The 14,596-nt window shown below is 46.3% G+C and overlaps 1 protein-coding gene across 13 annotated transcripts in view; it reads right to left on the bottom strand.

Annotated features, from left to right (window-relative positions):
- The window catches only part of Arhgef11 (Rho guanine nucleotide exchange factor 11), a 112,588-nt gene that overhangs the window by 20,545 nt on the left and 77,447 nt on the right, over window positions 1–14,596 (bottom strand). For all 13 annotated transcript variants that reach the window (XM_010643773.3, XM_033758216.1, XM_010643776.3 and 10 more), the window contains 6 exons: window positions 6,017–6,091; window positions 5,713–5,814; window positions 3,976–4,074; window positions 2,440–2,482; window positions 1,012–1,108; window positions 766–888 (listed from right to left, as the gene is read on the bottom strand). In XM_010643773.3, coding sequence (XP_010642075.1) covers window positions 766–888; window positions 1,012–1,108; window positions 2,440–2,482; window positions 3,976–4,074; window positions 5,713–5,814; window positions 6,017–6,091 — 539 coding nt within the window. The remainder of the gene's footprint in view (window positions 1–765; window positions 889–1,011; window positions 1,109–2,439; window positions 2,483–3,975; window positions 4,075–5,712; window positions 5,815–6,016; window positions 6,092–14,596) is intronic.

The following is a 14,596-nucleotide window of genomic DNA, read 5'->3' as shown; positions in this document are numbered from 1 at the left end:
TGTCATGATCTAGGCCAGCGATGGCGAACCCCTTGGTGTTCAATGACACACACAGCTCACTGCGGCACGCCTGCATAGGTTTGCCATCACGGATGCAGGTCAGTCCTGTCACTTTGTTGATGAGGACCAGAGAGACGGATGGGCTTGACCAAGGTCATGTAACCATGCAGCAAGAAGCAGTACTGGGGTGAGAGACTGCCTGTGTGACGCTTCAGAAAACGGGCCTGAAGAGTGCAGCAAAGGCAGCTCTTCCAGCCCTGGAGGGTGTTTGGATTGTCTCCTGTCAGCCAGTGCGAGTGGCCCCTAAAAGGAGCCTTATCCCCGGAGCCTGGGAGCACTGGTCTCTCTCAGCCTCAGACACGACCTCAGAGGTAGGAGGAAGGGAGGTCAGGAAGAAGGCTAGAGAGCCAGGGATTTAGCTCAGTGGTTCCGTGGCCCACCTTATAAGTGCAAGGTCCCAAGTTCGACTCCATTACTATAAAAAAAAGAAGAAGGAAAAAAAAGAAGTCTACAAGGGAAGCAGGAGGGTCACGGTGTCACAGGAGCCACGGCTTGTCATAACCACCAAATGACTGCCAGGCACTCCAGGCCTCGCAACCCCTTTCAACGGTGGCCCTCAGCCTGGGAGATGCAGCAGGACCTGGCTCTCCTTCTCAGGGATGGAGAATAAGGCAAGAAGCAGAAGCAAGGAGAGGCTGAAAACAGGCCTGCAAGGTCGCCTACCTATCCAGCACGTTCAGGGTTGGGAGAGGGACTCAGACTCACAAGATGTCTCCAAGGGCGGCCAGCTGCTTCTCGGCCACTTGGCGCTCGCGCTGAGTGTCCCTGTCCAGATCCAGCAGGTCATTCTCACCATAGAGGCTGCCCAGCCCGAGGGTACGCTTTGTTCTGCACCAACGACACACACAGTGGGGCAGGTGTATGTTCACGCCGCGCGAACCCGAGTGCGGCAGGTGTATGCTCACTTCGCGCGAACCCGAGAGGCGCAGTGGGGCGGGCAGCAGGGCAAACCTGTAGTCCTGGATCTGCTCCTGGATCTCTGGCATGGCTGCCTCCTGAGCTTCGCAGAGGGTGGTGCGGGCATCCTCACCATTCCGCAAGCGCAGGTCTGTGGGCGGAGCCCAGGGAGGCTGATGAGGGGCTGAGGGTGGGGGGGAGGGGTTGGGGCGGGGTCGCTTCTGCCAAGCGTCTCAGGGGTTTCAGCTCCCTGTGAGCCTGGGAGGAGGCGGCTTTCTGCCCCATCGGCCTAAAGGAAGTGGGGGCCTGGACTCCATTGAGGTTGTTTCTGAACTCAGGATGAGACTTGGGATGTCCAAGGCCCAAGTCAGGGATGCAAACATATTCCACGTTCCCTTAGGAGGAGAAACGCCAATGCCCGCTGACTGGCTGTGACCAGTGCTGTCCTCTGCCTTCAGTGTGCATCTTGGGGGCTCATTCCCTGCCACTGACCCAGGGCTAGCTCAGGGTTGAAAAGGCAAGCGTGAAAGACTGCAAGAAACTGAGAGGCGCCTCCCCTCCTGGCCCCAAGCCTGGCCACTCAGGTTCTGAGCAGGCTCCCTACACCCTGCCGTTTGGGCCACAACTCGCCTCCTTCCAAATGCAGCCTGCAACTTCTAGCCTCTAAAAGGCACTGGCTTTGGAGGCTGCCATCCCCTTTGTGCTGGCTCCTGCCAATTCTTCTGGAATTGGAAAGAGCTATGTATTCACCCAGTCTGCTGGGGCCTTGCTCTGGACCAGCTGCCGTCACGATTCATTAGTGAACTAGGAAAACAAACTACAAAAATCCCAAACTCCCCATATCAAAATCAAAACCAAAAGCAAAATACAAAAACCCCAAACACAAACAAACAAACAAAAAAACCCCAAAACCTGCTCCAGAGATTATGACTTTGCAGGTGGGACAGAGCAAGGCCCCGGTCTCGTACTTTTAGGAGTTCCCTAAGGGATTCTAATGATTGGTCTGGCTTACGAATCCCTGAGTCTAGTTCCTGTTGTTTTTTTCTTGGATTTTTTGAGACAGGGTCTCCCTATGTAATCCAGGCTGGCCTTGAACTCACTGCGTACCCCAGGCTGGCCTCAAACTCACAGTGATCCTCCTGCCTTAGCCTCCTGAGTGCTGTGATTATAGGTACGCACCACCACTCAGCCCTTTTTTTGTTTTTTGTCCATTTCCTCTTTGTACTGAGCCCACTGAGGCCCAGAAAGGGCACAGGAAAGGTCAGCAGAGAGCCCAGGCGTACTGGCTTGCCCACCACAGGCTCCACCAGGCAGAGAGAAAGAATGTCCTCCGGTAGGGCCCGTCCCATAAAGCCCCTGAGAAGCGCTTTCACAGTGCCGGGGGACAGCTGCCCAGGAAGAGGTACGTCTCCTCTGCTCGCTGGAGCCTTCTGAGCGCTCGGGACTGAAGGCACCAAGAGCAGACGAGCTGGCCCGACTCACCGATGTCAGCCTGCAACATCTCCGGGACCTTCACACGGAGAGGCTGCAAGACACGAGTGGGGTGGAGGCAGTGAGGGCTCGTGTGCCAGGGGACAGGCAGGCTCGACAAAGTGCCCTGCCCTCCCTCTTCTGCCTGTTTTCCAGTGTGGTGTGGGGATGAACCGGGGTAAGCCTTTCTATTTGCCTGGGTCCACCCTCCTCCTCTCTTCTCTCTCCACTGTACGCCCCCATTCTGGGCCAGGGGTTTGGGAGATGGAACCTGAGGCTGCAGGGCAAGCTGGGACTGCATCCTCAGGGTGTCAGGTGCATGGGAAGGGCATGTGATTCCAAAAAGCAGGCTGCAGGTTATTTGGCTGGGAGAAATAAATGCTTGCTAGGCTATTTGAAGGACTCCTCCCCATCACTTCAAAGGGAAACTGGCCGTATAGCACCTAGCTCTGTAGTTAACATGGTGTTCTGGCTTCTGCTGCATGAGTCTCGGACGCCAGGACACCTGAGTGGCTCCGCAACCAAAGAGCACCTGGCAGCTGTGACCTCCTCACCGAGAGCCACTTATGGGAGTGAATATAAAAATACGGGAGGGCCAGGGATTTAGCTCAGTGCTTCCGCCACCTGCCTTGCAAGCACAAGGGCCCGAATTTGATCCCCACAAAACATGGGAGATCAGTTTTTCTAACCTTATTGGCCCAAGCAGCTTACTGCTGGAAGAACAGCCATTCTAGAATGAATTTAGCTGATTGGATTGGAAGTCAGGATGGAACCGACTTCTGCAGCAGCAGCCTCTGCTTGTGTCGGCCCATACAGCCTGGAGCCGCGTCTGGATGACAGTGGGCTCCTGTGCCAGACCTATAGGTCCTCCCGACTCCAGTCTCTGGGCAGCGAGAGCGAGTCGGCCTCAGAAACCCAGGTGTACCTTCGTTTACTTACTGGATCATCCCTGCTTATTTAACCAGGGAGGGGCCAGGGAGACAGGGCTGGGGGAGTAACGAGAACTTGGTGCTGTCTCTGAACATTCTGGGGAGAGGCAATACGTATATTCTATATGTGGAACTAAAGAGATATATAGAGGAGGTCGGGACAGGCAGCAACAGCATCCAGAAATCGCAATCTCTCAACCTAGATGTCTCTTTAAAAACTTGTTTCCATATGGGAAGAAAGGAGCTAAAGGTGTAGGGAAGGTGGGATGGGTAGGGGAAGGGTAATAAGGGAAAAGAAAAAAATGTGAGATAATGAAAAGATGAAAATAAAGTGTTTGTAGATAGGGAGGGGAGGAGGGGGTGAAGGGAGGGCAGGGGTAAGGGGAAAAAATGAGAATCAAGACCTGTCATGTAGAGGTACAAGATCCCAACAATGAATGTAACTGTAGTGTATCCCTAAAATGTACCAATAAACTCAATTAAAACTGAAACAAACAAACAAACAAACAAACAAAAAAAAACTTGTTTCCATTTGGTCTGAACGCTCTGCTTAGTTTTCCCTCTGGCTGAGTGGTCCAAAGAGTAGAAGAAATTATAATCCAATGCACGACAGCCTTACCGCATTTTTTTCTAGGAAAATATTCCAGATGTCCTTTCCCAAGCTCCGGGAATCCTTGGGGTTTGTCTGCTGATAAACTTCTACACACAAGTAAAAAAGCTAGGAGGAGAGAGGAACTGGGTTAGAGCAACGGTACTAGCCAGGGGCGACTTAGCCCCAGCAGACGTTCAGCATTGTCAGGAGGTTTTTAGTTGTTACAGCTCTGGGAGGTGGGTGCTCCTGGTATTTAATGGGTGGGGTCCAGGGATGTGGCTAAAAATCTCAAAATGCACAAGACAGGCTACCACAACAAGGTCTTCTCAAGTCTCTAAAGAGAGCAGTGCCGAGCTCAGAAACTCAGTGAGAACATTCCAGAACCTGCAGTGAGGTAACCTCCACCTTCAGGGTCGATGCTCCCCACACCGTACCCTTCCATGCTCACTATTACTTGTGTCCTGCACCCGCGTACACCCTGTTCTATGAGGGCTCATGCTGCAATTCGCTTTGTGATGTCCCCCTGTTTTTTAGAAACGTGTCTGAGACAGCACTCGGGACTCACACGTGGGTGTTCAGTGAACCCATGTGGAGCGAATGGATGTTTATTGTGACTGCTGACCACTGCATCCCCACAAAGACAAGCAGCAGCCTGCAGCCTGGCAAGAGGCTGTTGGAGAACACAACAGCAACCCTCTCCTCAGCCCACCTTCCTCTCTAAGCAGCGGGGCAGGAAAGGAACAGCACCAGCCCCAGACCCGTGGGCTCCACACCCCAGACGCCTTCTGCCGTTGCCTGAAGATCCGAAGTCCCTTCTGCCAGCTTTCTTGTAGTAACGCTGCTATTTGCAAGGGCCATTCCCTCAACTCCCAGTCATCTGTATCCACCTTTACTACTTTCATTCAGAAAACTCAGATTATTCTCCCCAGCAAGACTTCCCAAACTGATCAAGCATGACAGAGTTCCTAGCCTAGCTCTTACCACTACTTTTTTTTTTTTTGGTACTCTGGGGATCGAACTTGGGTCCTTGGGCTTGTGAGGCAGGTGGTGGAACCACTGAGCTAAATCCTTGGCCCATGCCACTACTTTTTTTGAGACAGGGTCTCATTATGTAATTGGGGCTGGCCTTAAACTCATGGCGATCTTCCTGCCTCAGCCTCCCCAGTGCTGGGATTATAGGCGTGCGCCACCACACCCAGCATCTCGACACCACCGTGGACCCTTGACCTGCAAGCTCAATTCATTCCTGAGGGCTGGTTGTAACTCAAGTTGGTCAATTGAAGGCTCAGGCTCCTCTATAGAACAGCCATCAATGTCTCTCTCCTGTACACAGGCAGATCTCAGTGTCTTTAGAGATGCTGGCTCAGGATTTCTCAGTGAACCCCACACAGGAAAGGATGCTGTGATGTTCCTTCCAGAACTCTGTATGGGTTCAATCTGTGTCCGAGACCATCTGGAAACATAAGTGACTCCCATTTGGCAGACTCAAGACTTTGTTCGTACGTTAAGATTAAAATTCTGATAGTAACCCAGGTTGTTTGTATATCATGCTGGCCATAACTGGAGGGTCCACGTACTTCCTAAACTACTGATGTATCAGTTTCTGGTAGCATTCCTCTGCTTTCTGCACTACCTGTCCTTAGATGTGCGCCTATGCCCATGGATATGACTAATACTAGACAGCTGGAGATCAGGGACAGGGGCCAGAGATTCGCTCTGCTAAGAAGAGCACGCTCTCAAACAACACCGACGCCGCGGACTTACCAGTGGACTGGGGTCGGCCTGAGAGAAGATATAGCGGAGGAAAACCGCCAGGTGAGCTGGGCGGGACTTCAATTTTTCAAGATCCTGGAAGATGACGTCGCTCTGGAAGGCAGAAGCGGGAGAGTGGCCGGCGGCTCGGGAGCAGGAGACAGTGGCACAGCCTGCTCCAGCTCTGCTCCCACGCTGGCCTCCCTGCAGGCGAGTCCCACACTCCCCTCACAGCTGTGCCACCCAGACTGCTTCGGGGCAAGGGTGGTGGGTGCGACAGGACAGTGATGAAAGGAGAAATCCCGGAAACCATTACCTCGTTGTTCAAATAACCCGGGTCATAATCTTCCTCTGGGCCAATAATCAAAGGCTTTGGGCTTGGATCTACACCCTGGGGAAGAGAGTCAAGTTGTAGAGATGAGAGGTTACCGAGGACAGGGACTCCACCTCTTCAGGATGAGCATTCTGGTCTGCTTAGTAACAGTATCGCACTCACAAAGAAAGGCACTGGGTCTGGTGGAGTCTGGCATCTCACCGCCACCCTCTGATCTCAGGGCAGATGCAGTGATTCCCACTTGCAAGAAGCCAGTGCTCTGGTGAGCACAGTGGACTCATGACATAGCAGTCACATGACACAGCAGGATGGGAAATAAGAGAAAGTGCTCTCTTCCTGTTTGCAAAGGATCTGGGAAGGGAATGTCAGCCAGCAAATAAAAGCCTACAGCTCCTCCTGGACTGCTGGGATGGAGCTCTGCTAAGCCACACCTGCCAAATCTGGTGCCTGCCATGGCGTCCCTGTACAGCTGGACACCTACCAAGAACCGAAGGCTCACAGACCCAGGAGAGGATCCGTCTCTTCCTGAACAAAAGATAGAACAGATCTTTTCCAAACACTGCTCAAGAATCTATGGTAGGTCCCTATTAACTGTCAAAATCCAAACTTCTTAGCCTGACTTCTTTATTTTTCCCCGTATGTCAATTTTAAAAATTTATTTATTTAGTTAGTTAGTTTTGGTACTGGGGATCGAACTTGGGTCCTTGCACTTGCAAGGCAGGCAGCAGAACAACTGAGCTAAATCCCCGGCCCTCCCTTATGTCAATTTTAATAAAAATTTAATTCTAATTGACTTGCCACTGGTCACTTAACACGTTCCTGCCAGACTGAACCACCAGGGCTCCGTACACAATGGTCCCACCAGGGGGCTTGTGCAGTTGGCAGTCGTGCAGTCGTGCATGGAACTGTCACACATGTACTCCCGATGGTTCAGGTCATGTGGCAGTGAGACATGCAAATTACAGTCCTGTCGTGAACGTGTTAAAAGAGAGATTTCACACTGCTCGTACTTTTCAGATACTTCACGGGACCATCTCTCCTAAAAGTCCCTTGAGGTTTTTCTTAAAGACCTAAATCTTTTCTACAATTATATTTCCCCTAGACTGAATGTCTCTCATTTGCAGGGGCTTCCACAACAAGGGCTCTGCTCTGGAGCTCACCCAGGTTACTCACACCTGTCTTCCTGCAGGTCTGGGCTGCGGCGCTCTCCCTGACAGCTCCTCGCTCCCGTCTGTTCTCCTGGATGGTCAGCAACTCTACAGCCCGAATGACTGTATCATACAACATGCGAGACCCACAAAGTATCGCGGAGATTAGAGTCTCACACGCAGTTATAATCGAGAAAAGGGAGGCACAGAGAGACCTACTGCCTGCTGTGAGCTGCAGCCAGGGCTGCTGTGCCATCCGCAGGCTTTGCAGACATGCCCAGGCTCTGAACCCCAGGAACTGCTGAATGAGTACTTCTGGCTCTAGCTTGCTTTCTAGTGAAAAGCACCCCCAAAAAAAAAAAAAAAAAAAGAGTAGGTATTTTCTTGTATAAAGGGATGATTTTTAAGGTCTTCACAAATACATTTTTTTTTTCAGATTACAAAAGTAGAGTATGTACTTTATTTAAAAAATCAAACCCAAACTGGGAGCGCACGCTTGTAATTCCAGCACTTGGGAGGCTGAGGTAGGAGGACTGCCATTTTGAGGCCAGCCTGGGCTACATAGTGAGACCCTGTCTTCAAAAAACCAAAACAAACAAGGAAACAAAAAGACACAAAAACAACAACAAATCAAACTTTATAGAATTATTAATAATAATCAAGATGTGATAAGTACATGAACCAACTCTCCATGAGAAATGTGGGCATTATATACTACAAACATGTACAAAAACCAAAACAAAACAACAACAACAACAAAAAAAAACAGAAACAGAAGAAAAGAATTACATCACAGAAAGCAAAAGTTTCCCATGTTTTCATCCTCCTGCTGCCGACAGCTTCTTGGACAGTATAGGTTTTTCCCTTATGTTTTTATTAACATAAGATAGTGGGGCTACATTTGTTCTTACACACAGAAAGATATTTGAATAGTTTCTGGAGGATGAACAAATTCAGAGGTAAAAAGGGACCCTAAAATAATTTATTTCCTCCATTCCTGCTCCTGTTAACCCTTCTGAGGAAAAACTTTCCCGTGGAAGAGGATGTAGGCCCACGCTCTTCCTGCATCCTGAAGTTGGTCTTCAGTTCTGCAGAGGGGACAGGAGGGCTGGGCAACTCTGGTTGGAGATGAAGGAACCTTGTATCGGGGCTCGGCAGAACCAAGCTGTAGTTCCGACTCTGCCAGTAACCAGCAGAGTCCTTGGACTGTTCCTTATAGCCTCTCTGCCTCAATTCCTCATTTACCACATGGAGATTCTATGAGCCACCTTCTTTCTTGATTGAGAATCAAATGAGACTTTCTGTAAAGGGTGCCATCCAGCCAAGGGGATACGGGTATTTACACGTTAGATACCTTCCCTTTGCCATACTCCCATGGAGAAAGCAAGAGTATCAAGTACATTCTTGTTTCGTTTTTTGAGACAGGGTCTCGCTACGTGTAGTTCAATTCACTAGGTAGCCCAGTCTGGCCTCAAACTTGTGGCAATCCTACTCCTGCTTCAGCCTCCTGAGTGCTGGGATTACAGGTGTTTGTCACCGTGCCTGGCTGTACCACAGTTCTTGATTAGAATTTTTTTCCTTTGGTACAGTATTGGGTGTTAAACCCAGAGAGTAGATTATATCCCTAGCCTTTGTAGATTTTGAGACAGGCTCTCAAGTTGCCCAGGCTGGCCTCAGCCGTTGGAGTGCAGCTGGGAACACTGGCATGTACCACTACTCCCGTCTTCCGCTGGAGAGAGGGCAGGGTCGGGCAGCATTCTGGGGAAGGTGTTTGAATCTGGGACTCAGAACAGCTGTGGATGGCTTCATTTTAGGGTTCCCAAGGTTCCACTCCCACACTGGCCGGGGGGGTGGGGTGGAAAGAGACCCCTGAGGAGTCGCAGATCTGGCTGGGAGAGACACGGGCAGAGGCCAGATCTGGCTTGCGTTGCTAGGGGTTTGGGAGCGTTGGCACTAAGTACTGGGATTTTGGGCCTGACTGTCTTCCTTATCTACCATGTGAGGGGGACACACCTCGGCTTGGACATTGCCCCCCTTGGGTAAAAAGAGGGGCTGCTGGAGTGGGGGACCTCAAAAAACTATGTTCCTTAAGGCTGGGTGGAAAATCCAAGAATTGCTATACTCCAAAACTGCGAACCATGGAGGGAAACCACTCTTTCAGAAACATAGAGAAATGGTTTTTTGGTTTCCTTTCTTCTTTACTGGCTTATTGGGGTTTGGGCAATCTTCCTTGGCTTTTCTTTTTCTTATTTTTTCCCCTTTTTTTTGGAGTCAGGGTCTCACTATGTAGCCCAGGCTGGCCTCAAACTCATGGCAGTCCTCCTGCCTCAGCCTCCCTGAGTGCCGTGATTACAAACATGTGCCACCAGGCCTGGTTCCCTTTTTCCTTTAAATTTTTATTCTCCATATTATTTTTTCTTTTGTCTTCTATTTCTCACTTTTCCCCTATTACCTTTACTTAATTCTATAAATATCCTTCTAGTTCTAACAGGATTTTTGTCTCACTTCTCTCTTTCTCCTCTCCTACAGCTTAGGTTTTCTTCTTGCTTTCTCCCATTCTCAGCCCCTACATATTTAATTGTATAACCATTAAGATTTGCTTTGGTTTTTTTTAGTACTGGGGATCGAACTCAAGACCTTGTGCTCGTGAGGCAGGTGGTGGCACCACTGAGCTAAATCCCTGGCCCTAAGATTTATTAATATTTAAATAGTTAGCTCTATATAATTGCAGTATAATTCTTTTCCACTGTTAGTGGAGTGGTAGTTGTTGGGTTTGGTACACACTTGCTGCATGTCAGTGTCTGGGTGTTTCAGTGTTTATGCTGCACCTGTGGATTTCTTTTCTATGAATAAGGCTGGCACATCATTGGTTCTTATAGTATGTCAACATTCAACTTGTCTTGGAAAATAGTACTGCAGCTGACCTGCTTGACACTGTTAGGGCCACATAATTATTGCTATTAATGGTTTTTTCTGTATTCCAACACCTGGATTACCTTTGTGACATTAACCATATTGCAGTCCATTCCCAGAGAACTGGGAGTTAGGCACCTTGTACTACATTTTCCCCTTCCAAATTAACAGAAATGCTTGGATCTTGGGGCAGAGGCAGAGGACTATGGTTAGCTATGTTCAAAGTGCATCACTGAAAAGGCTAACTAAAGAGATCTCCAGGGCCGGGGATTTAGCTCAGTGGTTCTGCCAACTGCCTCGCAAGTGCAAGGGCCTGAGTTCGATCCCTGGTACCAAAAACCAACCAACCAAACAAACAAACAAAATGCCTCACAAAACTCCCAACTTCCCCAAAGCAATTCCAGAGGGCAATGAGGGGGAGAATAGCAAAAGCCACAATCCAAACTATTGGAAAGGATAAAAGAGGATTAAAAAACAGATCAAACGTCACAGAAGCTATAACTATGATAATGAAGCAATAAGCAAAATGATCAGGGAATTTTCAAAAAACACTAATAAAAGCTAGCTGAGGGCTGGGGGTTTAGCTCAGTGGTTCCGCCACCTGCTTGGCAAGGGCAAGGACACGAGTTTGATTCCCAGTACCAAAAAAAAGAAAAAAGAAAAAGCTAGATAAGTTAGACAAAATGATACAACACATGAATGACACGTTTAGCAAAGAATCAGTCTATGAAAAGGTCCATCAGAAATCTAGGAAATTAAAGGGGCCGGGGATCTGGCTCAGTGGTTCTGCTGCCTGCCTCACAAGTGCAAGGTCCCAAGTTCAATCCCTGGTACCACACACAAAAAAGAAGAAATCTAGAGATTAAAAATTATACTGAAAGTCTGGGCAGCAAAAGTGACCAGCATAAGGACAGAATTTCAAAATGAGAAGACAGGGATGCTTTCAAGGCAGGTGTAGCACCACTGAGCTAAATCTCAGGTAGGAATGCTTTCAAAGATCAGCTACCCAAAGATACCTTAAAAACAATAAGAGAATATGAAAAATGGATCCAACAGCTGCTAGATGATGCAAAGACTAAGATTAATTAGAATACTTCAGTGTTGATACGATAAAAAAAAAATAACTGGGATAAGTCAAGAAACAGAAGACAGTGAAAATGGCATAAATAATAGAAGAAAACATTCCAAACACAGGGGGAAAATACATATAGACAAACAAGAAATACAGTCATGATCAAAGGAGAACCTCTCCATATCACAGAGTAATAAAAATATCAGAAGTCCAACAAGGAAAAAATCCTGAAAGCTTTTAAGAGAAGAGCAATGAATCACTTACAAAGGTAAACCCATTACTTATAGCAGACATCTCAACACAAACCTTAAATGCCAGGAGGGCTTGAAGTGAGGTGTTTCAAACTCCAAAAGATAACTTCCAACCCAGACTACACACCCTGCAAAACTTCAAAACTGATTGACAAATAAGATGTTTCCATGACGGAGAGCACCTCAAGAGATTCATGACCGCCAAACCAACATTACAAAAAAATTCTTGAGGCTATCCTAGACAACGAAGCCAAGAAAGTCAGTAAATCAGAGGGAATGAATACACCAAGCCAGAGTGAGCAGTTAAGCAGAAGGGCAAAAAAAAGGAAGCCAGCAACAGGAAAATAATGCAATAACAGGAATAAGTCAGTTTCTTTCAGTAATAATTCAATGTGAATGGCCTCAATTCTCTAATCCAAACACACACAGTGGGCCGGGGATGTGGCTCAGTGGTCTGTTGCCTGCCTCACAAGCGCAAGGGCCACTGGTACCAAATAAATAAATGAAAATAAAGTTAGACTTATCATAATAGTAGCTTTAAAAAACAAAAACCACAGATTGGCAGAATGGATCAAGAAACAAAAACTCCGTGATAAGCAATATACAAGAAACACATTTAATATTGAAAATCAAAGAATGGAGCCAGGAGTGGTGGTGCACATCTGTAATCCCAGCACTCGAGGCAAAGGCTCACTGTGAGTTCAAGGCTAGCCTGAACTAACAAACGAACATCAGTGGATGGAAAACAATATTCTGAAAATGGGAATCCTGGAAAAAAAGCAGCAGTAGCTATCCTAATTTCAGACAAAATGGCTTTTAAGCCAAAACTGATCAGAAGAGACAAGATCACTATGTATTGATTAATGGTACAATTCAACAAGAAAGATAACAATTACAAACATATATGCACCAAACACTGGCATGCCCAACTTCATAAAACAAACACTAATGGACCCCCCCAAATTAGATAAACACCAAATATAGCTATAATGGGGGACCTCAACACCCCACTGTCACAACTAATCATCTAGACACAAAAAAATCACAAAGAAATATGAGTTGAACTAAACCTCTGAACAAATTAACTTAATAAATATCTACTGAGTGTTCCACCAACAAGAGAACATATATTCATCTCAGCAGCAAGTGGGACTTTCCCCAAAACAGACCACATAAAGCATGCTTAAGTAAACGCAAAAGAATTGAAATTATCCCATGCATAATAACAGATCATAGAGCAGTGAAACTAGAATTCAATGGCAAAAGAAACCACAGAAACTATGCAAACACACAGAAATTAAACAATAACCTCTTCCAAGATTAATGGGGCACTAGGGCCGGGGATTTAGCTCAGTGGCACCGTGCCTGCCTCACAAGTGCAAGGAACTGAGTTCGATCCTGGGTACCAGGAAAAAAAATGGGGCATAGAAGAAATCAAGGAAGAAATAATTTCCTAGAATCAAATGAAAATAGAGTACACCATACTGGAACCTAGGTGGCACAATGAAAGCAGTCTTAAGAGGAAAGCTCATAGCTGTGAATGCCCACATCAGAAAAATAGAGCATGCTTAAATAACCTTATGAAGCACCTTAAGGTTCTACAAAAATATGAATAATCTAAATCTAAAACTAGTACAAGGAAAAAAATCATGAAGATCAGAGCAGAAATTCTATGAAATAGAGATGAAAATTAATACAAAGAATCAATGAATTGGAGTTGGTTTTCTAAAAGAATCAATAGAACTGACAAATCCCCAGCCAATCTTACCAAAAAAAGACCCAATCAATGCAATTAGAAATAAGAAAGGCAAAATCACAATGGATTCTGCTGAAACCAGATCATTAGTAACAACTTTGAGAATCTGTCCTCTAATGAAATGGAGAGTTCAGAAGAAAGAGATTCCTAGATACATTTGAATTACCACAGCTGAACCAAGATTAGACATGAAAATCCTGAATAATGTAGTATCAGGCAATGAAACTGAAGAAATACTAATTTAAAAAAAATACAAACTAAGAAAAGCCCACAACCCAAAAGATTTACTGCTGAACTCCACAAGAACTTTAGAGAAGATCTAACACCAAAACTCCTCAAATTCTTTAATGAAATCGGGAAGGAGTACTCCCAAAGTCATTCTTGGAAGCTGGCATTACTCTGATCTCAAAATCAGAAAAGGACGCACCAAAAAAGAGCATTACAGACGAATCTCTTTAATGAACACACATGCAAAAATCTTCAATAAGATACTGGCAAACAGAATGCAACAAGTCATCAAACAGGTCTTATATCATGACTGAGTAGAATTAATTCTAGGGATGTAAGGATAGTTCAACCTATGCAAAGCAGGACAAAAATCACATGATCATCTTAACAGACTCAGAAAAAGCCTTTGACAAAATTCAACATCCATTTGTGATAAAAACCCGGAAGAAAATAGGTACAGAAAGACTTTATCTCAATCTAATGAAAACCATTTATGACAAACCAAAGGTCAATATCATATCAAACGGGGAGGAGCTGAAAGCTTTCCCTCTAAAATCAGGAACAAGGGGCTGGGGTCGCAGCTCAGTGGCACTGCCTGCTTGGCAAGCACAAGGTCCTGAGTTCAATCCCCGGTACGAGGGGAAAAAAACAGATAAATAAAATCAGGAACAAGATAAGGATATTTGTTATCACCACACCTTTTCAATATAGTTCTTGAAACATTAGTCAGCAGAGCAATCAGGCAAGAGAAAGAAACAAAAGGGACATGGGTAGGAAAGCAAGAAGTTAAATTATGATTATTTGTAGATCTTGACATGACAGACATGATCTTGAACATAGAAGACACAAAAAAATTCCACCAAAAGACTCTTAGAATAAGTAACCAAATTCAGAATTGTAGCAGGATACAAAATCAAAACACAAAAATCAACAGCACTCTTACAGACCAATATAGACTGCTTTCATTGTGTCGCCTAAGTTCCGGTATGGTGTACTCTAGTTTTCACTCGATTCTAGGAACTTATTTCTTCCTTGATTTTTTCTGTGCCTCATTGATTTTTGAAGGGGTTACTGTTTAATTTCGATGTGTTTGCACAGTTTCTGTTGTTTCTTTTGCCACTGAATTCTAGCTTCACTGCTCTATGAGCAATAATAAACTGAGAAATTATGAAAATGATACTATTCACAATAGCA

Source organism: Fukomys damarensis, unplaced genomic scaffold (assembly GCF_012274545.1).
Source record: "Fukomys damarensis isolate Sample0158 unplaced genomic scaffold, DMR_v1.0_HiC HiC_scaffold_33, whole genome shotgun sequence".
In the NCBI taxonomy this organism is placed as follows: domain Eukaryota; kingdom Metazoa; phylum Chordata; class Mammalia; order Rodentia; family Bathyergidae; genus Fukomys; species Fukomys damarensis.
Note: the sequence above shows the minus strand (reverse complement) of the source record. Positions and strands in the feature narration are given on the sequence as shown.